This window comes from Oryzias melastigma, linkage group LG7 (genome assembly GCF_002922805.2).
Source record: "Oryzias melastigma strain HK-1 linkage group LG7, ASM292280v2, whole genome shotgun sequence".
NCBI classification, from domain to species: Eukaryota; Metazoa; Chordata; class Actinopteri; order Beloniformes; family Adrianichthyidae; genus Oryzias; species Oryzias melastigma.
In genome coordinates this window covers 10,168,279-10,191,762 of record NC_050518.1, presented here as the reverse complement: position 1 = coordinate 10,191,762, position 23,484 = coordinate 10,168,279, and the positions used below count along the sequence as shown (strand labels likewise).

At 36.7% G+C, this 23,484-nt stretch overlaps 2 protein-coding genes across 2 annotated transcripts in view; one reads left to right on the top strand and one right to left on the bottom strand.

Moving 5' to 3' along the window:
- The window catches only part of cacna2d3a (calcium channel, voltage-dependent, alpha 2/delta subunit 3a), a gene marked incomplete in the record, with an annotated part of 125,797 nt that overhangs the window by 9,376 nt on the left and 92,937 nt on the right, over window positions 1-23,484 (bottom strand). Inside the window, 15 exon segments of the mRNA XM_036212745.1 lie at window positions 666-718; window positions 818-893; window positions 4,057-4,127; window positions 4,782-4,844; window positions 4,928-4,972; window positions 6,010-6,071; window positions 18,340-18,417; window positions 19,308-19,429; window positions 19,550-19,645; window positions 19,803-19,896; window positions 20,908-21,005; window positions 21,539-21,584; window positions 22,609-22,676; window positions 22,764-22,825; window positions 23,428-23,484. The exon segment at window positions 23,428-23,484 is cut by the window's right edge and continues 24 nt beyond it. Coding sequence (XP_036068638.1) covers window positions 666-718; window positions 818-893; window positions 4,057-4,127; window positions 4,782-4,844; window positions 4,928-4,972; window positions 6,010-6,071; window positions 18,340-18,417; window positions 19,308-19,429; window positions 19,550-19,645; window positions 19,803-19,896; window positions 20,908-21,005; window positions 21,539-21,584; window positions 22,609-22,676; window positions 22,764-22,825; window positions 23,428-23,484 — 1,091 coding nt within the window.
- On the top strand, window positions 10,201-17,718 carry LOC112159065 (leucine-rich repeat and transmembrane domain-containing protein 1). The gene is made up of 4 exons (XM_024292897.2): window positions 10,201-10,970; window positions 12,707-13,091; window positions 13,191-13,396; window positions 14,892-17,718. The coding sequence occupies exons 1-4, from the start codon at window positions 10,934-10,936 to the stop codon at window positions 15,407-15,409; spliced, it is 1,146 nt and encodes a 381-aa protein (XP_024148665.1). The 5' UTR covers window positions 10,201-10,933; the 3' UTR covers window positions 15,410-17,718.

The window sequence follows — 23,484 nt, the reverse complement described above, 5'->3', positions numbered from 1 at the left end:
CTACATATGATACGCACTGTCCTTCAACTGTTTGTAAATGAGTTAAAGTTTGAATTTTACTACTTTCCCAATTATTTCTTTATAGCTTGTTCGAGACTCATCAGAAGTGTATACTTTGCATTCATTATGCTATGAGGAAACTCCTTTGTGTCAATTTTCTTTAGTCAGATATGACCATGTGTGCAAGCTCAATTGTAATACAGCTGTAATAAAGGAGACAATGTGAGACACATCTGTTAGTTGGGATTAGATTGGCTCATGAAGTTATCATGAAATTCATTGGAATAAAAAAAAAATTGAAGAAACTATTGTCTAACAAACTTTATATGTAAAAAGTTTACCCAAAAAAATACTAGAAAGATGTTTTATGGTACAACTGTCTTAAAAATTATTATTATTTCATGCTGTTGCTGTCAACAAAATCTAGTGAACCATAAGGTACATACAGTTGCATAAACTGTAATTCCAAGTAATTCCAAAATGTTCACATAGTTTTCTCCTGCAGCTGTACTTTTTATTGTTTATTTATTTATGCTGTATTCTCCAAATCTGATTTTTTTGTCCTGTATGTTAAAAAGAGAATCAAAAGAGGGCCATAGTGTCTTTTTTAACTTGTCTACAGTTTTAGCAAACAGCTGACATTGTTTAGCACAAAGAACTCTTACATGACGAGCTCAGTCAGGATCCACTTCACAGCAGAGAGGAAAGCAAAGTAAGGCTAAACAAAGAGAAGGTCAGACATGATGAATCTGTCACACAAGTTGCTAAAGCAATAGCCAAACACTGAATAAAACAGTTAGAAAAATACATTACTCACATCAAGCAGAGTGTGGCCACTGTCACTACTCTCTGAATAAACCCAACACAGAGCCTGGTAATCATATAAAGTGACCCTAATGAAAAAAGACACAGTTAAGCACGACAAAGAAACATTTTCACTTTCAATCCTCTGTTTGTACAGTATAGTTCAGGAAAGGTGATTTACATCTAAACACATTTATTTAATTTTTCACCCAAAAGGCTTTTTGTCATGTACTGAAGTTATAGGGAAAAAGACCCGTCCTTCAGCTTATGCATCAACGATGAAATAAGTGAAATCCAATGAAAGCTGAGAACTTCCTGAGAGGTCCCTTCAGGTGATGTTGTGGGTTGCTTGCTGTGTGTTTATAATTTAAGGGATACTGCAAGATTTTAAAGGGATTTGGGGCTTAATAGACCCTAAGGGTGTGGGATCTAGGTCCTTCCTGAGGGAGGGTAAATCTGGGACTTTATAAATACTTCCTTTCTCAGAGCCCTTTGGAAAAGCTATCACACCTGACACTTCTTACTTGTGAATCACTAAGAAAGTGTGTAATGTCTGAGTGGGCCCAATATCTCCAAAGCCTTGGGCAATTTCAAAGCTCAGGCGGAACTGGTGACACACAGCTTAAACACATGCTAGGAACCAAAAGCCAGGGATGAAAAGAAGCCAATTACATGTACTTGCATTACTGGAGTTGAGTAGCATTTCCATGAGACTAAACTTTAACTTGTGCTTGAGTACAAAATGAATATAAAGATTTACTTTGCTAAATTTAAACCACCTCTTCGAGATTCTCTTTACAGGTCATGATGATGAAAGCTTGTTGCTTTATGAGAATGGAGGTTGTTTCTAGCTTAAAATTCTCATGGATGCTGCTCTTCCTGACTGTGTGGAGGAAAGAAGGTCCTGTTGGTAATCAGGTTTATTCTCCAACAGAAATACTGATTTCTGATTTCGAGAGAGTTTGAATCTGTGATTACAGACGTCATTTTACTTTACAGCTCCTGATTATTTCAATATTACTATGTTGTTGTTTTTTGGGTGACTTCACTAATGAATTTAAGCAGCACTGTTAGCAAAATACTGTTAAATTGCTTTAAATCAGTAAAAATCTGTCTGGTCTGATTGTTTCTTTAAAGAAAAATGTGAACTTGAGCCAATGTAGTAAGGAAAATAAAACCTGAATTTCTTAAATAAATACATTTAGGTTAAATGATAATTAAGCCATCTTGACATAGTAAAATATGTTAATTTACCTATATGTTTGAATATATTTTAACCCCTTTATGCCTGGACTTATTTCCATTTATATATATATATAAAATATCCTTAAATGTTTGTTTTGTTTTTTTGTTTCTAGCTGATGCTAAAATAAGTGGAGTCCTGTATTTAGTGGTTCTTTGCAAATTAGTAACTGGCGGATTAGGCTTGATTATTTTATTAAAACAATCCAAGAAAAAATATTGCAAAAACAACTCAATCAATGGAAGTGTATATCTACCAAGTTATGTCAAACATAGGATAAAATAGTCCTAAAAATGATGTCAAATTCGCACAAGTCCACATACACTAGTAAAATCTAAAATGATTATCCTGAAAGATTAACATGTTTGCTCTTTTTGTAAATATAACATGACACAATGAAACTTGAAAATGTAACTATTAAGAGTGTCAAAAGAAGTTTAGTAGACTGCTTAAAAGGGAGAGTGAGGAAGCGAACTTATATAATCACACCCCTGTTTTGCTTTACTTCACTATGATTTTTTCACTTTCTCTATCTAAATTACCATTATCCGGTTCTTAACTTCTGATCAGATACTTTGCAAACAGATACAGATCCTTAAGTATCAGTATATCACATAAAAAAGACGACGTACATAATGATTATGTACTCTGACATATTATTATTTCAGAAATCATTAACAGATCAAGTATCAAACATATGTGCAGATTGTCATCAAAATCATAAAGATAAATAAACAAAGAATGATTTTATTAGAAACCGATTACTTTAATAATCTTTATACATTGATTAACTACTTTTAGCTTAATTTCATAGTATAGGCAGTGATTCGGTATAGATTTCATTAAATCTCATGAAATTTCAAGCTTAATTTCTGGAATGGGTCTTAAAAATTATTTTGATGAAGATTTTGAAGTTCATCCTTGTGATATCCAGTAGTCGTTTCCTTATGTGTTGATTTTTTGGCTCTGACTTTTACGGAATAAGACAGCAGGGCCAAATTCTCCTATTGTATTTCTTGAGGACACAAGCAATTTAGTATTTAGATGTTATGGCACAATATATTTGTTTTTCTCTTTGAAACTTTATGCATACTTGTCTGTTTTTACGTGTCTGCTTTGTAAAGCAGGAATTACATTTCCCAATGAACTGCCGAGTATTGCTAGAAGAGGAGCTTTAACACACACAGTTTGCATTTTTGCTTGCTTTCATGCATGTGAATGACTTCATGTTTATACTAATTCTTACGCTTCAGGAAAAGATTTGCCGTGATCCTCTAATGGAGAACTCATCTGGCTGAGGGTCAAAGTTTACTGCTGAATGGTTCTTTATGACCAGTCTACTTAAGATCTGTCAACACGAGTAGAGGCAGAATTCTGAGGCCAGTCTGATGTTACACCAGTACATTTACACACATATTTAACCCTATTTGATACACACATGTCAGAGACCCCTGTTTCAGCAGAACTTTGCTCAAATCTATTGTATGTAACTTGGCCCATATTTTCTGCCTTGTGGTAAATTATCCTTCCACTAGGGGCAGTAGAGCGTCTTTTCTTTTAAAATGGCTGCTTCCATGACATCTTTCAGGCCATTTTCATTTATTTTAAACTTTATGGTGAGGATAACTAATTTATTGTTAAGCTTTTTTTAGATAACTACTAGATGCATTGTAAAATTATAAATTTGTTCTTAATTAATTTTTATAACACAGTTACACCGTGTTAAAAATGTGTGTTTCAAGTTTTAGACACTGTTCTTTTTTCCTCATAGCAGTATTTTTGCATCTTAAACTAACATTGTTATGAGCAAAAGCTTGCTAAATCACCCAACATATCATATCTATATCTAAAAAAAAAAAGATATTGGATATTTTTTGTGGATTTTGTCAAAGGGTTAAAAAATATCTTGATTCGGAAAAAAAAAAATCAGTCAATTCCTGATGTAGTGAGTTTTACATGGTATAAAACAGAGACTTGCAAATCCATTTCACATTGCATAAAAAACTTACCTCTTGAAGGAGCCCATCTGCAGAAGTTTGCTCATCACTGCTCTTTCAGTTTCTCCAAAAAATGTTCCCGTCTGGAATAAAAGGTATAGATCCTCTTAAACTAGATAAGTATTAAAATATACTAGTTATTTTGTAAAAACAAAAATGTGGAACATGCACAGGCATCTATCAAAAACTCTCGTTTTATTTTAAACTTGCAAAAAAAAAAAAGATTTCCTATCGGTTTTTGTGTAGGCTACTTAATTTGGATACAAACCTTTTCGATTCTCGTTTGTATTTTACAGAACAATGTACAAACTAGCTTGAATCAGCATACAGAACTGATGCTTCTGCTAAAATGATGCTTCTGCTAAAACATCAAATTAAACATTTGGTTATAGTAAACTGATGTGTTTCTAAAATAAATATGTCCACCAAAGACACAACAACTGAAAAGCTCCATCTTTCAGTCAACAAGTGAGAAAGCCACAAAAAGAACAGAGGGGGGCAAAGGAAGGGCAGTGACAGCCAGTGGACTGGTTTCTGGATGAGCCAGAATTAAAGTGACAGCATGTCTGCTGACTGCTAAGCAGAGGGTAGGAGCTTTGACAGCATTATGTCTTTGGCTGCAGTTTACACAAAAACTTTAAAATATACAAGAAAAAATACATCTCAGCATAACTTCTGAGTGTTGGATTATCTTTTTATGTGATAAAATCTTGTGTTTTAGTAAATCCATGTCTCACCAGGCTGCTGTCCTCTGCTACCAGAATGAAGCCGTTGTTGTCAATGAGGTAGCAGTTGACATTCTGTTTAAAAGACAAGTTTGTTTTAGAACAGTAAGGAACAACATTAAACGATAAAACCATGTATTAGTGAACAAAAAACCAACCTCGTCATCACAGCTTATGGAGCATTTCCCATCTAATGCTGTGCACTAAACCAAATGTAAAAAGAAAAAATCTTTAATAGGGAGCAACACATTTAAATGACAATTACTTTGTTAGAAAAAAGAACATTGTTAAAAAAATGTTAAAGACTAGAAAAGATCAGTACAAATGCACAGAAGAAAGGCCAGCCAACAGTTTGAAGCCTTTGCATGGTATAGACACAGATGTGCATGATAGCAGAATTCATTTGAAGGATCCCACACATTCTTTTTATATATCTTTTTTTTATTTTTTTCATAAGATGGAGACAGCTGAGTCTCCGGAGCAGGTGTGACTGACAACATCAACTGCTTCACTCATCATTATTTTCAGTGGGAATTGTTCAGCGAGAAGCCAGCTTGAGCTCCACCACGTTCAGCTCTCTGCTCACAGAAGCGTAGAGAAAGAACTGGGTCTTCCTGGAGCACCGCAGCGTTTAGTAACCGCAGATGCTGCATGCTGGAGGTGCTTTTTGCATGTTGCTGGATGGTGTGTCTGCTGTTGTGCCAACCAGTATCAAGATCACATTTGATGTGAAGGTGGAGATAATCCACATTTGAGAAATCCAATAAGTGAAAGCACAGAGGTTTGTGAAAATATTTGAGTGCGCCATGCTGTCCAAACAAGCATGTTTTTTTTTTTTTTTAATTGACCTGATTTTGAGACATTGGAAAGCATAATTTGTGGTTGCTGCACCACAGGAGGTGGTAAAAGTCTATTAATTATTGTCTTTTGGCAATTTGGAAATAGGGTGTTCACATCCTAGTCTTGTGAACCAACAAGCAAATTGCCCCATATTTGTGGCTCTGGTGTAAAGAAATGATTTGACGGCAACATAAAATATATTGTACAGGGATAAATATGGCTAAACTTCACTAAAAAAATGTCTACAACAAGAGACAGCCTTTGTCTGCACAAGTTTGTGCGGTTAAACTGTCACTATTGGATTACTGATTACTTTTAAGTGTTTTTTTTCTCCATTTCACATTAGATTATATTTAAAAAAAAACTGCAAAACACAAACAAGCCTGTGTCTACATGGTACCTGTCTGCAGGCTGTCCAAAACTTCCTCTGAAAAAACTCCAGTTTCATCTGGATGCCCACAGCTGAAACAGAAACAGCAACACAAGACAATAAACATGAGATCTCCAACCAATTTATCTGAAAAGCTGAAGTGAGTCTGTTTATCACTGTACCGTCTGTCTGAAAATGTAACAAAACTGACACCACTATCAGACCTCTTCCTCAACAATTACATAAAACCCAAATATTTTTTATTCACTGGCTCCCTGTTGCTGTTCCAGAGTGGCTGCGTAAGCTCCGATCCAGCAGGTCACTAGGCAGAACTGACCCAAATTTGTTAAGTGGAAAAATGCAGTTGCCGACATTGAATGTGTCAGGTTGTTCAAAGTGTGGAAATGTCGTCACATGCACTGCAGGCTTAACTTTCCTATTCTTTTTCTCATCCTCCGCTCATTCTACCCCCTGCCACTAAGACTTAGCAGAGATTTACTGTTTCTCAGCGGGGGGTTCGCTTTATTTTGGGAGTCTGTAAATCTTTGCTGGAGCATATTTAAAATGATGCATGCAATTAAAACAAGCATGATTTAAAAGTTATTATGAGGTATTATTTCTAAAAGACCCAAAATAATTTATAGAAGACTTTTTGAAACATGGAGACATCAAATAAACCTACATTTAGAGAAATTATAAAAATGTTAGGAGAGTTTTTAGCAGATGAACAAAAAATCCTTGTTTTGCAGTTTGATCTAAACTAGAGTTCTGGTAAGCTTTTACATTGCCTGGTAAACTAAATTATCTGAAGAAATAAACCCCATATTGGAAAAAGTGAACCTGTGAAAGTTAAAAAAAAAATGTTTCAAGAAAAAATATCTTATTTTGTTCTTTCATAGAAGGTTTTTAAATTGCTAAATATTCAGGGTTTAAGAAAACATGTTTTATTTACAAGCTTTTTTTTTTTTCTTATAACAAGAATTCTTGGTAATACCATTTTCTTACTCCACTGGCAGATTTTTTTCTTTGCCTTTTTAAAGAATAATTTTTACATTGAATTTTTTTTTTTTTTTTTAAGCACTTTAAGGAGCTCCCCGTTAAAATCCCTTGAATAGCCCCTGGCTTAGAAATATTTCAGTTGTAGAAGAAAGCTGTGAAGGAAAGCTACGGTTTCTTATTGATATTGTGGTAAAATCAGGTGACTTGACCTGACCTTCCCCTTCAATCTACACAAGTTTAATGCAAATGGACTCACACTCTACACGACAATGCCCGAGAGAAACAGCCTTCAACTGGGGAGTTCTGCTGATGTGGACAGGGGGGAGAGGTTCAGGTGGTGAGACTTTTGTCCTATGGGAGATCTGTATGTAACTTGCAGACAGAACAACTAGGGTGGAAAGGCCTCTATGGGCCACAGGGTTGATCACTTTTGGATTGTGCTGGATCACCTTTTTTTTGTTTTGTGTTTAATACTACATCAAAATCAAGTAGGTTTTGGATGTGTTGTGATTCAACAGTTTTTTGACTGTTATGAATTAAGTCCTAGAAATAAATATTTAGGAGTAAACCCCTTAATTTTAAATAATTTATGGTGTAAATTGTGTGTTAAAAATTCAACATACAATATGATGTTTTTTTTAATAGAATACGATATTGACAAGAGACAGTTGTGGCAATGGAAATACAAATTTTCTACTTAAACTTTCCACCCCGTTTACCAAAGAAACATATTTATTTGGTTTATCTATTTGATTATTTTTTTCTTAATACCGTTTGCCAGTAATGTGGGTCAAGTGAGAAAACATTTCACAATATAACACATTGCATTAAAACCATTTCTTCTTGTTGTTGTTTTTGTAACAATTAGATGAATATTTTTGGTGTTTAATGATGAAATATTGGCTGGATGGCTCAGTTGCACTTGAAACCAGAGTTCGTTTCCTAGGGGGTGTGATGAGCTTAATCCCATGTAGGTCACTCAGTCGCTACTGTCTACCTATGTATGCACAAGGTGGACTTAGTCTATGTCTCCCTGTGCTGGTCCCCAGCCTGAATCATATACAGGATTGTGTGAGGAAGGGCATTTGACGTAAAAATCTCTGCTAAACTAAATGTGTAGACCAGTGAAAGCTGATGGATATAACAGTGTTACTTCTGTGTTGTCAACAATATCTAAATTAAAAAAAAAATGCCATAGAGCAAGTAGTGTTTGCATAGCCTTAAAACTATCAAAATTCAAATAAATCGTATTAACTTTAAATAGAAAGCCCTGAATATATTTAGTTAAGTCTCTTTATTTGTGTTTGTTATTTTAAAACTTCAGGTTTGTTTCACCTTTCATGGGAATTGAGGCATTCATATCACCTGTTTTAGTTCTTGCCCAGAGGAACAGGTGGATATTAAGCTTTGCCAAATCCTTTTAGCGGCCAACATTTTCCTTTAGTCACATTTAAAACTGAGGCTAATTTAGCATACTGGCAGAAAATGAGTGGAGTCACAAAACCTAATACTGTTTAGCACAATAAAATATTTTTAAAAGAGCAAAAAGGCAAATATTTTATATATTTCTTTTAAATTTGGTGAAGCTCAGTCTTTGCAGATTATATTTAAAATAGCATGTTTATAAAAATGGCTTATTTGCTAAACAGGAAGAAAAATCTTTTCGATGTAAATCCATGAAGCATTCTGCAGGGTGTCGTTCTATCGAATAGAACTCAAGGTTAAAAGTGCACTGATGTTTGGCGTCTACCTGGATGGCGGCTCAGAACAAAAGCTCAAATCTTTTTTTACTGATGTGAGGGAATTTTCCTGTCCTCCAGAGGGACATTTAATTTCCCTAGGTATGATTTAAAAACTTGGGGGTATTTATGCCTTAAGCTGGGGTTACGAGTTCAAATACGAAGAGACAGAAAATCCACTCTAAATCCACCGCGCACCAATCTAGCACTGGTTAAATCCTTAGTAGGAACGACAACCGGTTTATAGCATCGAAATGTTACCGGATTGCAGAAATGTATACGTTCATCAGCACAAAAGGAATTGTATTCATTTTGCTAAGTGGTGTGCCCTAGTAAAGGCAGCCGTGATTATTTATTAGATATACAGTCTGTTTGTGCAGATTCCCTCTGCATTTGAACATGAGTTCACACTCCACTGAGAGAACAAGAAAACACTACTAACACAAGCACACGTTCAGACGTACACAAGTGTCAACTCACAAATTCCCTTTAGACGTGTGTTCGCCTTTTTTTCCTTCTTTTTTGCATTTAAACACAGCAGTGTGCTATGTAAATATGTTGAGCATTTTTACAGAAATGTTTTTTTTTTTTTATATATAAAAGTTTCAAAGCTAAATATATTCCTTCTTAGTATTGCAGAGCCACTGAGGTTGGATTGAGATTTGGTAGAAAATCCAAAAAATAAATAACTTTAAAAATGAAGGGCTTTTTTCATATAAATGTACAGCTTCATAAATTACATTAGAAAAAAAACTCAGAAAATGTTCCTGAAAAAGAAAGAATAGAAAATAAGATTACATGATCATCTCAAATGGATGCGCCACACAAGATAAAGGAGTCATGTGATACTGTATGTGCTTTTACACTTTATTTTTTTTTTTTTATTAACCTTTTTATAAGGGGAAATAAAAGAAGAATGTGCCACACAATCATGCATGCATTTGGCCTTTAACTAAATAAGAAGACATAATTACATATCATCATATAAATTGCGCTGCGCTCAAAAAAGGAACATTTGAGTTAGAGTCTGTGCACAAATGCTCATCCTCTCATGTGCATTTACTGAGTGTCTTTTCAAATAAATCATGTATTCAGCAGAAAACCTCAATTAATGTAGGCTGATGACAACCGTGTCTCTCTTTTTTTTTCTTTTTTTTTTTTTTTACTGAGCGAATTGGAATAATTGCTTGGCCCTTCAGCACTGCAGAGAACTTAAATGTGAATAGACAGGAAGGCAGTTTCTGGGAATACAATAGCCTGTAAAATTGATCATACCCTCAGTAAAAATGGATTATCAATCTGTGCGTCTTTTATTTTAGTGCTCATAAAATGCATATGCAATCTTACGGCATATATATGAACTCAGCAATCGAACCTTTCGTGTAAAAAGAAACATTTACGGCAACAGTTTAATAGGAAACTGTGTGCGTACTTGAATGTGTGCATTCATGTGTTCTGTGTTGCTGTGCTGGGGGCGTGTTCTGCCAGCCCCTCTGCCCACGGCTTACGCATAATATCATCAGAGCATGCCACAGCAGCGGGCTTCCTCTATGTTCACTGTGTGTGTTGAAGCAGCGGAGTATTTTTGTCGACACACTGCGGTGTAAATCTAAATTTGTCTTCTACGAGTCTTGCCAAAGCGATCGGTGGTGTAATGTGAATGTCAGTGAATGGGTTGTGCTGTTATTTAAGAGGAACAGCTGTCCGTTGGGAGATAACACACTGTCACACACACCCCTGCAACTGTAGATAGAGGGGGTTGATATGACTTTAACTGAATTGTGGGTATTCAACCTAATTGGGCACAGCAAAACACAACGCAGGAAAAAAGGGTATGTTAAAATGCAGGGAAAAAAAACAGTGGGTATGTAGTGGTAGTGCAATAAAGAGAGAGACTGGGAGAAAAATAAAAAAAGACAGGGAGAGAGAAAGAGAAGGAGGCAGAGCTTCTCTCTCTGACTGGCTAACTGGCTGGCAGTGAGCTCTGTACGCTGATCTGCCTGTTCTGATGGGGTTTCGTGCCCTCTCGGCAGTGCTATGGACCCTGAGGGCAATACGGGGTTCTGCTGTTGATCTGGATTCGCCTTTTTTTCACCTGTCAACTGTAAAAGCCAACTCAGAATCAGGACAAGTTGTTCTAAGCTTCACCAACGACAAATGGATCATCCACCAGTAAGCGCCACCACAATCCAAGAGGGGAGATAAAAGAGCGTTGAATGCAAGCGGCACAGAGACCACCGGTAGAAATGAGAGGTAGGAACAGCGTTATCTCTGAAGAGTTTTGATGTAATTGTGAGTTTTATTGGAGTCATCTGCAGGTGCACACAAGACTCAGCTGTTCAAACTACTGTTGTATAAACTGTTGTGTAACAGAAGGTCATAAAGCACATGGTTACAACAGTTATCTCCATTCTGAAATATCTTTTAATTAAATTCTCGTGTTTAAGTGAAATGACAAACATAATACTTGTGAATGTTTGTTTATCTTGTTGCAGTTTGGTACGGATGTTTGTGTTGTGCTGATTTAAAGTGGTACTTGCTCAAGGTTATGTGTGCATGTCATCACAAACATCTTTTTATATACTTTAGGCTAGAGGGGCACATCAGAGCAAAGAGCCATTCTTCTGCACTGACCTTATTCTGTAGTGGATATTATGATGTTATGATGTTAACCCACAAGAACCCCTGGTGACAGCAATGTAACAGAAAAATGGGTTCTGTGATCCACTTGGTTTGTGGTCCATTTCACATCATTTCATTTTTCAGAAAAATGGGTTTTTATGGGTTAAGATGCACATCTTATGAAGCTATTATATAGTATGAATGTTTATTTTATTGTAATCATGGATATTTGAATGGATGGGTCTTATATACTCACGTTAATGTCAATATTGGAGATAAATTATAACAAATTTGGCACGAGAGCCAACTAAATTTGAACTAAGACAACAATAACTAAGATAATGTGCATCCAGGCCCCAATAGACCACACCAGCACCTGATTGAACATGGTAGCACATGTGACTGAATTCACCTGTAACCCCTCTTAGACAAACCTAACAAGCAATTAAATGAGCATAAAATAGGATTTACATGTTTATCATGGCTAATACCTGGCTGGCTACATCACAAGTAATAGTTTTGTATTTGTGACACTAAGTTCTGGAAACAGGAATTTCCTAAAGTTCATCAGAAACCTTTTGCCGCCCAGTTTGTATAACGATAACTTATTTTTCCATGACTATTAGAGGACGTATTTAGTCCACCTAATAGCCAAAATGCTTGTGTCATGCTTTATACTAAGCCATTTTAAAGAGATAGACCTAAGGGCTCTGCTACCAAGAATCTTGCAGAATATGTGACCTGATAGTGGAGAAAGCATGTCATGTATTTTAAAGGAACCACATTCCTGTGTCTCAAATTTGTTTTGATGTTTGCTGCAGGGACAGCTTAGCCTGATAACAATCATGGTACAACTACTATATCTAGCATGTTATCAACTTGTGAGCTAGTGAAGCTTGGGTCAGAAATTTTGCCTCAAGCTAGTCAAGCCAGTGCTATAAATACTACAGTGATGTTCCAGAAGGAATGGACATGGGAAGGTATCTCAAAGGGAATCAGATACCCAATATGTGCTGTGTATGGATTTGTGTGTGGGTGAGGGGTTGTGAGGCTTTGGTGGAGTCACTGTCTGAGGGCAGTGGGAGGCGGATGTTAGCATATTAGTCTAATAGTTATTTTTGTTTTCACGGGACAAAGGAAAAGCAATCAGAACTAATTCAAAGTTAGAAAAGTTAGGCCAAGAAACTATGAAATGAAGATAAACGAGTCAAGATCTGCTTTTCAACGGCAATTACTATGGCAGCTTATGAGTAGGGAGTTCTGGAGATTATTGCTGACCTTAGCTGTGTTTAAGAACAAAAAGCTAAAACTTGAATGAAAGTGGCATCGTTTTAGCATTGTAGCACTAACTGTTTGTCTCTCATCAGTGATACTGGTGTGTGCCCTCCTCTCCCCATTGTCTTTGGCTCGGGCCTGTCCAAAGGAGTGCAGCTGCAACAGCAACAACAAAGTCGTAGACTGCCGGGGTCGCGGTCTATATGACATTCCTCGAAGACTGCATCCAGAGACTCAAGAACTGTATCTCCAAGATAACCGCATCCGGGGAATTGGATCGATGGCTTTTAGGGAAATACCCCTTGTCCGCACTCTCGATCTATCCAATAATTCTATAACATCTATTTCACCAACTGCTCTGCTGGGTCTGAGGACTCTGCAGCGTCTCAGCCTGGCACACAACAGCCTCAGAGAGCTTGACAAGCGACTTCTTGTTCCAATCCACTCGCTCTCTCGCCTTGACCTTTCACACAACAGGTTAGACATCAGAAATCCTAAAATAATATCTAAAGCCTTTTTAAATAATGTATAAATGTAATTAACCTATTGAAATCTAACTCCTGTCCCTTCTGCCAGCCTGGGAGGGTTGCCTGGTGCCATGGGGGACAGCTTAAAGAACCTCAGCTATTTGGGGCTAGCACACAACAGGTTAACAAGACTAGACCGCTCACTGATGGAGGCTATGACCCTCCTGGATAGCCTTACACTACGAGGCAACCCCTGGAGGTGTGACTGCCAACTGATAGGCCTGAAGCTCTGGCTGGAGACATATGTTTTTAAAGGTTAGAGATCCTTAAGAATTTTCTTTCTTTCTCAATATATCAAATTGTGGCAACAAATATGGCACTATATACTTTCTCACAACACAAGAGACTCCTTAACTCAACAACTCTACCATTGTTTTTTTTTTACAAAGTAACAGCCCTTTTCTATTAGGGTAGAAATAGACTATAAACTTTTGTACCAATAGTCTTTGGCTAGAAAAGGGAGAATGTTGAATGCTGAATTAGTAAAAAATTTAATTAATAATGCAAAGACAACAAGCATCACAGACATGTATGTAATTTATGAAAACATTAAAGACTTACAGTCGAGCGTTAATTGTGACTGCTTGTCTCTGTTCTGCTGCGTTGAGTGAACAGTGGTCATTAGAATGCAAATTACAACTGTAGAGTAAAAGCTTGACTTCCAAGTAGCTGGGGGTTCAACCTTAATTTCTATGTAACCGTGGCTTAAATTTCATCTGACTGGATGAACATTCTAATTACTGCAAAACAGAACAATAGATCCAGTTTTAAGAATGCAGTGTACCAGTAAGCTACTGTATAATCAAACAATCACAGCAAAACTGTGTCGCCAAGCTTGCTTCAAACGATAGAAAAAGAGACATTTCGAGGACACCCCGCAGGAGAGCAAACTTACAGTCTTAGTTGTTTCAGTTTTAGGGATTCAGATAGTAATTTCCTTTTGGTACTTATCACCTTTTTTACGCTAAAGTACTCTGAAAGGAAAAATAAAAATACTGTCTACCTTAAAGATCCACTCCCATAAAAATTGTGATTTTGGTGTTTTTAGCATGTTCTTGTGGCGTTTTTCTTATGATGGAGGACGTACATAAAGAAAATAACACTTACATTGGCATTTCTAAGTATTTATTTATTAAAATTATTTTGAGCAGATGCAAAAAAGACAGCTGGAAAAAGCTTGTAGGCGCAGCTACTACAGTGAGCCACCTACTCTGTCTCAGCTTCATTCTGATGCATCTACTTGCAGACAAAGAGATCCTTGCACATCTTTGTTTTCCTCGTCTGAGCTGGCATCTAGGTTAAAACTGTACAGCTGGATAGCTCCAATATTGCCCGCCATTTTTGTTACACATCTAATGTTAGCTTGGGGTGTGAGGGGCCGTAAGCTAGCAGGAAAGCGTCTAAACTTACAGATAATGGGAATGGCCCACAATTCACAGGCAAAATTCTAATGAACAACTGCCGCTTTGCAGAAACTATGTCCTAGAAAACTGCAGTTTTTTTTGTTTTTTGTTTTTTTTTTATTGGGCAGAAAAAAATAATAAAATCACAAGTAGAAAGACCACTGGGAACACTTTAAAAATACATCAAAAGATGATTGGAGTGGGACCTAAAAATCAGTTTTAAGCTACAATATCTAAACCTTGATTTAAAGGTATTGTGTATATTCCGTGTTGTATGTTCTGATAAAACAAACTCAAGAGCTCACTATTCTAATCTTCCTCTATGTTTGTGTTGACCTGATCTTCAGGTGGTGTCATGGATGAAGTACTTTGCTCTCAACCAGAGGAAATGAAGAATAGAGATCTTCAAAAAGTCCCTTACGAGCTCTTCCATGCCTGCATGGCTACAAGCTACCACTACCTGTTTGCCAACATACACCACCTGGAGTCTGAGAGGCTACTGCGAGGACACACTCATGGCAACCATGCTAACCCTTCTATCCATGCCCTACATGTTCCCATGGCAATGGGGGAGGGCTTTGGTGGTGGAGGAGGAGGAGGAGGGGGAATGACAGAGTGCGAGCCCAAGCAGAAACAACGCCCCGTCAATTTGCGCCACGCCATAGCCACGGTGATCATCACTGGCGTGGTGTGTGGCATTGTGTGTCTGATGATGCTGGCCGCTGCCGTGTACGGCTGCGCCTACGCCGCCATCATGGCCAAATACCAGCGAGAGTTAAAGAAGAACGAGGAGCTGGCGGCAGCACAGGGGGCAGATCACGCCACGGCGGACGATAAAGAACCCCTGGAAAATGCTATCGCGTAGGAGTAGGATAAAGCTTCCCCAAGACTTTAAACTCTTCGCTCTGGAGGTCTCAACCCTTTAACTTGATTATCTCTGGATGCCATGTGTGGGCTTGGGTGTAGATTTTTAGAAGAAATTCAATTTGTAAAAAAAAAAAATATTTTTACATGAACTCAACTTACAATTAAGATCTGGGTAGCTCCGTTGCACAGGTATTTGACTATGCACCAATGAGAAGAGTATCTTACACTGTATGCGGGTTTAAGGGACTGGCCAAAGAATACAAAAACATGTTTTGTTTTGTCTAAGAACTGCATATCAATAACAGGGGTAAATTAATATATATTTATAAGTGTGTACTAAAAAGTATTTGTAACGTTTGGTATTTGCATCCAGTAACTTTATTATTTATTATTTTTTTAATGTGACATTTACTGTCTTTTAGATGCTGTTGGTTTAGAATTCGAGTCTGTTTTAAATTTGTAATAACTCATAGTGGGGAGTTTTTGTACATTGTGCCCAATATTGTTATATTATTCATGTTTGTATGACAAAAAAAAGAAAAGCTATATTTTATATGTGCTTGGCTGATAGTGTGTGTGCGCATAGATGTATGAAAATAATATAGAGAAATATTTAAAAGTCTGTGCCTCACAATGTTCTATAGTTTGTGATATATGTGTTTTCTTAAAGAATATTTTCGCAGAAAGCTAACCTAAAAATGGAAAATTCGTTGAAGCAATAATGAACCAACAGCAAATGCAAAGTCGATGAGTCATCCTCTTTTTGTGACTTTTACATCTTTATCAGTCTGACTTATCATACCGCTGCAGATAGTCATCCACACATTCAATCTTTTGAAACTGCATCTTTGGAGACCAGTTCCAGTTTTTTTTTTTTTTTTTACTTATTACTCATTTGTACTGGCAGCAGTGCCCTACTATGTATGTTACATAAAATAAAGGGATAATACATTAATTATGGTACGAAAAGCTAAAGGTTCTGAATATAGTATGTACTTTTGTTTGGATAAAGTACTTGTAGTTCGCAGATATTTTGTGAGCTAAATGTGAACGTTTGTATTTTGATGTTAAAAATCCAAAAGAAAAAAAAATCAATCATTTCAATGAAAAAAATTGCATTCAATTTAATTATAAATTTCTTTTTTAAAAGGGAAAAAAAAATGCTGCCTCATTTTTCTTGATAATACTTCTCTAAAAATTCATTTAAAAGGATTGTATTGTCTCAAATAATTTAGAGTTGTTGTTCTGTCACTACATTTTATTATTAAACTATTAAAGAAGAGAAGGCTTTTAAATTGTTAATAAAAATACATGACGGCTTTGCTAAAATGGATTTATAGCATGCTAGAGTGCAGACAAGCACTTGAAGGGGCACAGATGCCTTTGGTCTCGATGCCTGACCTGACTCTTGTGGCAGCAGACTCACCGCACGTGGCTTGGGATGTGACCAAGTACACCGACACACACAAACCCGACATGCTGGCGTACAGACATTTATATGAACACACACACACAAACATTGTGACTTCAGAGATGTCTGCAGGGGCTGTGGTGTGTGATGTCATCAGCCTGTCCTGTCAAGTTAGTGTGTTAGCGTATTCATAAGTCTACAGCTCAGTGGAGCGCAGGCCAGTGAAAACTGGCCCCAACCGGCCTACGCTAAATTAGCATTCTAGCCTACATCTCCTCTCCCATCTAACACTCTTATATAAAATCATCTCTGTGCGCAAACACTCATATAACAAGTATGGGGGTCACTGCTGTACATCAGCACCCACTTTAACTTTATGGTGTTCAGAATTCCTCTCTTATTAGTCATTTGAATTTAGGCAGAGCAAACTATTATCTTAAAAGAGCAGCGCTAAAATCAACAGGGTCAGATTATACTGTGGGCTGGTGTTAACTGTGGGCTGCTTGTGCACCACTGTTGTACATCTGATGAAGACTCTGTTTGTATGTGTGTGCATGCATAATGACAGTGCACAGACTCTCCCATCTCTGTCCTTCTGCTCCAGTGGTTTCCCCTAGGCAAAGACTACCCAGAATGCACTCCTTTTATGTCAACGCATTCAGGCACTGTGAAATTATTTGGTCTTTTTTTGCCTCTTATTCTGTTATTTTCTGGTTTTTGCTTTGTTTAACCAGACATTATTTGGTTATTTTACTTTTGGGTTTACATAAGATTCAATATCTCTATTGATATCAGGTTTTATGTTTTTTGGACATTGGGAATTTTCCAGTCTGTATAGTATGAATAAGATAAAACAAGACCCAATTCTCATGTAAATAAAAGTTGATAGAAATAAATATTCAAACAGTATTCATACTATATTTTTTGGTAGATTTCAAAGTTTTCTGTAACAATTATTGATAAAAGGTCTTTTACATAAAGTTGCATTAAAAAAACAACCTTTTTCTTAATTTGATCTTATCAGTATCATATAAATTTGGAAAGATGCATAACTATGCTTTAAAAACTCACATTTTCTTTAAATCTGGTTCATCAATTCTTTGTTTACTTCCTTTACAGAAACATTAACTTGTATCAGGTTGAACTATGTGAAGGAAGAATCGAAGAGGGACCCTTGCCACAAAAAGTCCTCTGACTCAACCAATAAATTAATAATAAATATCCTGCTGTACAGCAATGATGACAATCACTCTTGTTAATAAACCTGGTTGTGGACGCTGCTGCAACATTAAAGTCAATGTTGTGCTGTGTATTCTTGCAGCAGTAAGTGCACAAATAAAAAAAGACAGCAATGTGGGCAGCGAGTTTTTCATTTCAAAAGGAGGAAAGTAGTACTGGAGGAGGCATATGTGAAGTAGGAACATAAAGCACAGCAGTGTAAGGCAGAGACTACTGCAATCCTCTCAATGCAGAGAATTGTGTGTGAAAGAAAAGGGCTCACTTGAGTCGCTCCTTACCTGCAGCTATGGGAGATTTCCTCTCATCCAGGAGTTGGATAGCAGTACTGGCCAATACAATACTCTTGTTCTCTGATCCTAACCCACAAACACAAGAAGAAACCAAAGGCAACACATAACGCATTTGACATCTCGTTCATTCATAACTAAGGATGTAGGGAAAAATTGATTTGGTGAAATTTTGTTTGCCGATCCTTGCATCGATTTAAAAGGCTGACAAGGCGTAGGTAGAGTTTTTTTCTAAGTCATACTCCTAAAATAAAAAAGTTTGAAAACTGTTCTGGTACAGTTTTGGGACATATTGTGATGTATATCGTATAATGAGACACACATCAGGACACATCGTAGCGCCAGACTCTTGCCAGTACACACCCCTATTCATAACTCCTCTGACTACATTAGCTCTGACCCCATCAAAGGGTTGATTTGGAAATAAACACAACACAAATCCCACAGAGTACCATTAAATGACTACAGAAATGGCCACAGTCCTGGGAAGATGAGTGTATCTGAGGCGAGTCCAGACAGAAAATAGAAGCCTTTCAGATTTCCTATTCTAGGTGGCGATAAAAGAAAGCCCGAGGCTGAGGACAGATGAGAACTCATTCTGTCTTTCAAGGACAAGACCATTTCTTGGACAAACAGTCAAATTGAATGTGTGTGCGTGAGACATTAGTGTGTTTGTGTGCTGTTTTGTGTGTCTGTTCTGGGTAAGTCAGCATGGAAAGAGCGAAGTGAACCTCCTCTCAACATATCTTATTTCAAACCACAGCAGTCATTACAATCCGCAAGCACTCAGTCTAGAATTTAAAGAGTGGAAAAGGAGCTGTACGGCCAGAGCAAATGACCAAAAAGGGTAAAAGATGAAAACGCATAGAATAACAGTAAAGTAGTTTGTGTCAAATTTTGTGTAATTATTCCACACAACTAAATAAAGGGATAAAATATACTCAGAATCAAAAACTAACCTGTGTTGAAAGGCAGAGAGTAAATGAAGGTGCCAGGAACTTGTTCTGCTGCTCTTTTGTACCACAAGGGGAAATGATCTGCATTGAACACCCCCTCTTTGTCTTCAGCAGTCAGGAAGTCTCTTGAGGCGGACAGGAAACAGACAATACAAAAAATGCAATGTTTCTGTTGGAGGAACCCAGGTGTGAAACAAGGATGAGTATATTTGACAAATGATGCAACATATTGTCTAGAAACTTACTGGTTTGTAAGTTCATCCGGAACCACAAACAGGTTAATCCTGGACAGCCCTGTTCTTGTGCCCAGGTAGGCTATCTCCACCCCTTTATCTGAGTTCCTATTGGTGGGAACATTTAAAAAGTGACCATTGTTCATAGACTACATTGATGCAAAAAACAGTTTTAGATGTTTGTGACATTGTTATAAGAACTCATTTGTAAAAACATATTAATAGTATTCTTTTCCTTCAGATGTCAGTATAGTGGGTCACATACTCTGACTTGTTGAGTACCAGGCTAGTCCAGTAGGCCTCCAGTGGAGCGGTTACCACTGCATCAAAGAGAACTTCCTGAATTAGCTCCTTGTCACCTGAGCATGAGAAAAAAAATGTAAGAGACATGAAAAATGAACCACAAGTCACACTCATAAAGCTGAAAAAGACTATAAATTGCTTAAGATGAGTTTAAAATGTGTATTAAAAATTGAAAGCAATAATGCAAGATAGTACTTTATTGTATTGTTATTGCTAAAGCCTTACTGCAAGTACATAATTAAGGAAAAAAATAAATACATTTTGTTTATTTTTTTCTATCAACAGAGAATGAGACCGACCTTAAAGAAAACAAAATATCCAGATTTTTTGAGTTTTGTGAATTTGGTTATAATTTTGTTATAACGTTCAAACATTTTCCAGAACAATTAATTAAAAAAAAAATCAACAAGGTAGAAAAAAAGATCAATAAAAGTAAATCAAAATGGAAAAATGAAGTTAAAACCATAGAGAATACAGTTATTGTCTATTTTTCTGCATTTTTTAAAACAAATTCCATATAAATCAACTGTGTTTCTTAGAAAAATATTCAGTAACAACAGCATACTTTTTAAAAACGCTGACACACTGGTGGTTATCATAATACTGAGAAATATTAATAAGGAAGTGTAGAAGATGAAATAAACTTAACAGATTTCCAAATACAGATGTTAATGGATTTAAAATGAACATCTGTGTGCAATATGGAATATGTGGTAATTGTAGACTGAGAGGGTTCAAGTTCCAAGTGTTACGCTGTAATGTACTCTGGCATCCTTTTAATTCTAAAAATAAAAGTTAGCTTAAGTTTCAATGTTTTTTTTTTTTTTGTAATTTAAGGTGGTCCCAGTTCCTCAGTCCTGAAGTGTACTTACCAGTAATGCACTACAGTGGGAAAAAAAATATTAATTAATGTGAAGAAATATTTCTAGGGACAAGTCACATAGTCCCTCATCAGTTTAGTGCTCACAGAATCATGTCTTGATCCGTGTGTTTCAGCTAGTAGTAAAAAATTAGCAGCCTCGTGTAAGTTAAGAGCAAGTTATGAATGTAGTGAAACTTCAACTCACACTTTAGGTGGGGTTTGTGTCCATTTAGGTACAGTTTAATGGCTTCTATCTGGGATAGATGGCGGTGCTCAGGGTGCTCGTCTGTATTGCAGTATGTCCTGGATCACAACAAAAGCAGAAAAAATGTAACACGACTGTAGCATGCTCCCTAAATGTTTCCTTTTCTAATGATTTTATTGTTGACACAGTTAGAGTTAACCGTTATGCATCATGTTAAAACCAGCTCAGTGGCCTATGGCAGAGAGTCTGGAGTCTGGAAGGTCATGAGTTCAAATCCAGGCAGGGTCGTACCAAAGACTCTAAAAATGGAACCCAGTGTCTCCCTGCTTGAGACTCAACGGGTTGAATTGGAGGTTAAAACACCAAATGGATCCCGAGTGCAGCTGTGTCTGCAGCTCACCGCTCCCCCAGGGGACGGGTCAAATGTGGAAAAAAAATTTGTCACACCTAGGTGTCTGACAACTAATGGGACTTTAACATTAACAAATTTCCGTCAAATTTGAAGAAGAAAACATGTTGAAAAAGTGGAATAAAGTAAAGCAACTTCAACTTTTCAAATATAAACAGCTTTCAAATGTGTAAAAAATTGTAAGTTAAGGAAAGACATGTAGAAAGATTGTTTAACTCTCACCATTCATCTGCTACTGCAACATCAGGATGTTCCAAGTCATGAAGTCCTGCAACAAAAACAACCACTATATGTTTACATGTAAACACTGAAATATACTAATTATGCATTCACAAAAAAAAAAAAAACACACACAAGCTGCCCCGGTTCTAATTCACGTTCACTTCAATGCGCTGTGGGTGAAAAATGCACTTTCTGAGTGAATGTGACAGGTATGATTAGATCAGGAAGAGCCAAGGCATGCTCAGACGGCTCAGCATGACAGGCGTGTTTAAAGAAACACACAGACGCACACACCTCACATGAATATTCACATCCATGAAGCCTGACATGAAAACAGAGAGAAATGTATGAGGAAACACACACACACTCAGACAAGGACAGACGCACACTGTCCAAACAAACACACAAGGAACGCCTTCCCAGTGGAAGGAAAATATTTAACTTTCTACTTGGTTGAAGATTTTTAATTCATTTGCATTGCGGTATGCAGTATGTGTGTGAAGCTGATAGAAACATGTGAGAGGTAAAAACAGGGTAAAGGTTAGTAAATATTTTGTTCAGAACAGAAAGACTGCTTCACATTTTACACTGCAAATCAATTCTAATGAAGTTGTATTAAAACTACAATCTTATTATAATATACTCACAGAACTTTTGATCACTTTCTTAAACACAATTTCAGCTTCAAAATGGCACAAAATATATGTTTAAAGTTAGATCTGCAATCATAATTTCAGTTATTTTATGTCAAAATAGTTTTAGTACTTGTAGAACTCATTTGTGCCTTAAAAAATAAAAAATAAAAACGAAATGTTCACCTCTAAAACTGCAGCTTTTTAAATTAAAATAAAATGTATATTTAGCGCTGGAAGTCAGACATGAACTTTTAGAAAACAAGCTAGCTTCCCTTTCAAGCAAGGTAACGCATTATTTAATATTCCTCAAAAGTCCGATAACTGTAACCACTTAAGCTGGGCAAAAACTGTAGTACCTGTAGTAAAAGACCCCCAAAAAATCCCTATAACTTATGAAGTCTCAAAAGGGTAGTGGGAATTAGTACGATTACATACCTTCTTCAACTGTAACATCCCCTCTGAAGAAATATTTCCCATGTCCTCTGGAAAGAGCCACCCCTAGACTGAAAAAAGCACAAGTGAGAAAACAAAAAAATGACTTAAAAAAAATCTCATTAAAGTGATTATTTAAACGCTTTTATTTCCCTTACCTGAAAGGAGTTCCTTTGATATCGGTGTAGAAGTAATCATTGTGCAAAACCAGCACGCGTTTCTATAAAAATAAATAAATAAATAGATTAATATACTCATAAAAATACTTTCTTACCACGATTCTGCCGGAATGTCTTGCCATTTAGTGCCATCTAGTGGTAAAGAAAGTGCATGAAAGTTGAGTGGAAGTCACAACACGTTCCATTGAAGAAGGATGTGTTGTCCAAATACTGTATCTCACTCTTTATTTACCTATTCAATAATCAAACTAATGCATAATGCTCTTTAAGCAATAAAAAAAAATGCAAAGTACCCACAATGCATACATTTACATCCCCAAACACCTGAATGCCATTTTGTCTCTGACAGGCATGTAGTAGAACAGAATCATTGGGCGGCTTCATCCCCCTGCATTCAGAAACATGTGCTTGCTGGAGATAAGGAGCTCACACACAGAGACACACACCAGCGCATGCAGAGCAAACCAAATCAGAAACTAAATCCCCAAGTCAATCCTGTACATCACTGTGCCAAGTTTAACAGCCCCTTGCCAGAGCAAATTCCCTCTGCTTTGTATTTTTCTTGTTCACCTTTGGGAGCAAATAAAGTTTGCTGCATTTCTTTTATGTATATTTTTAATTTTACACATTTTGTATTTCTCACCCCTTTGTCCACACTTTTTGTTACTTCCATAGAGAAGGTCCCCGTTTTCCTGTTGAC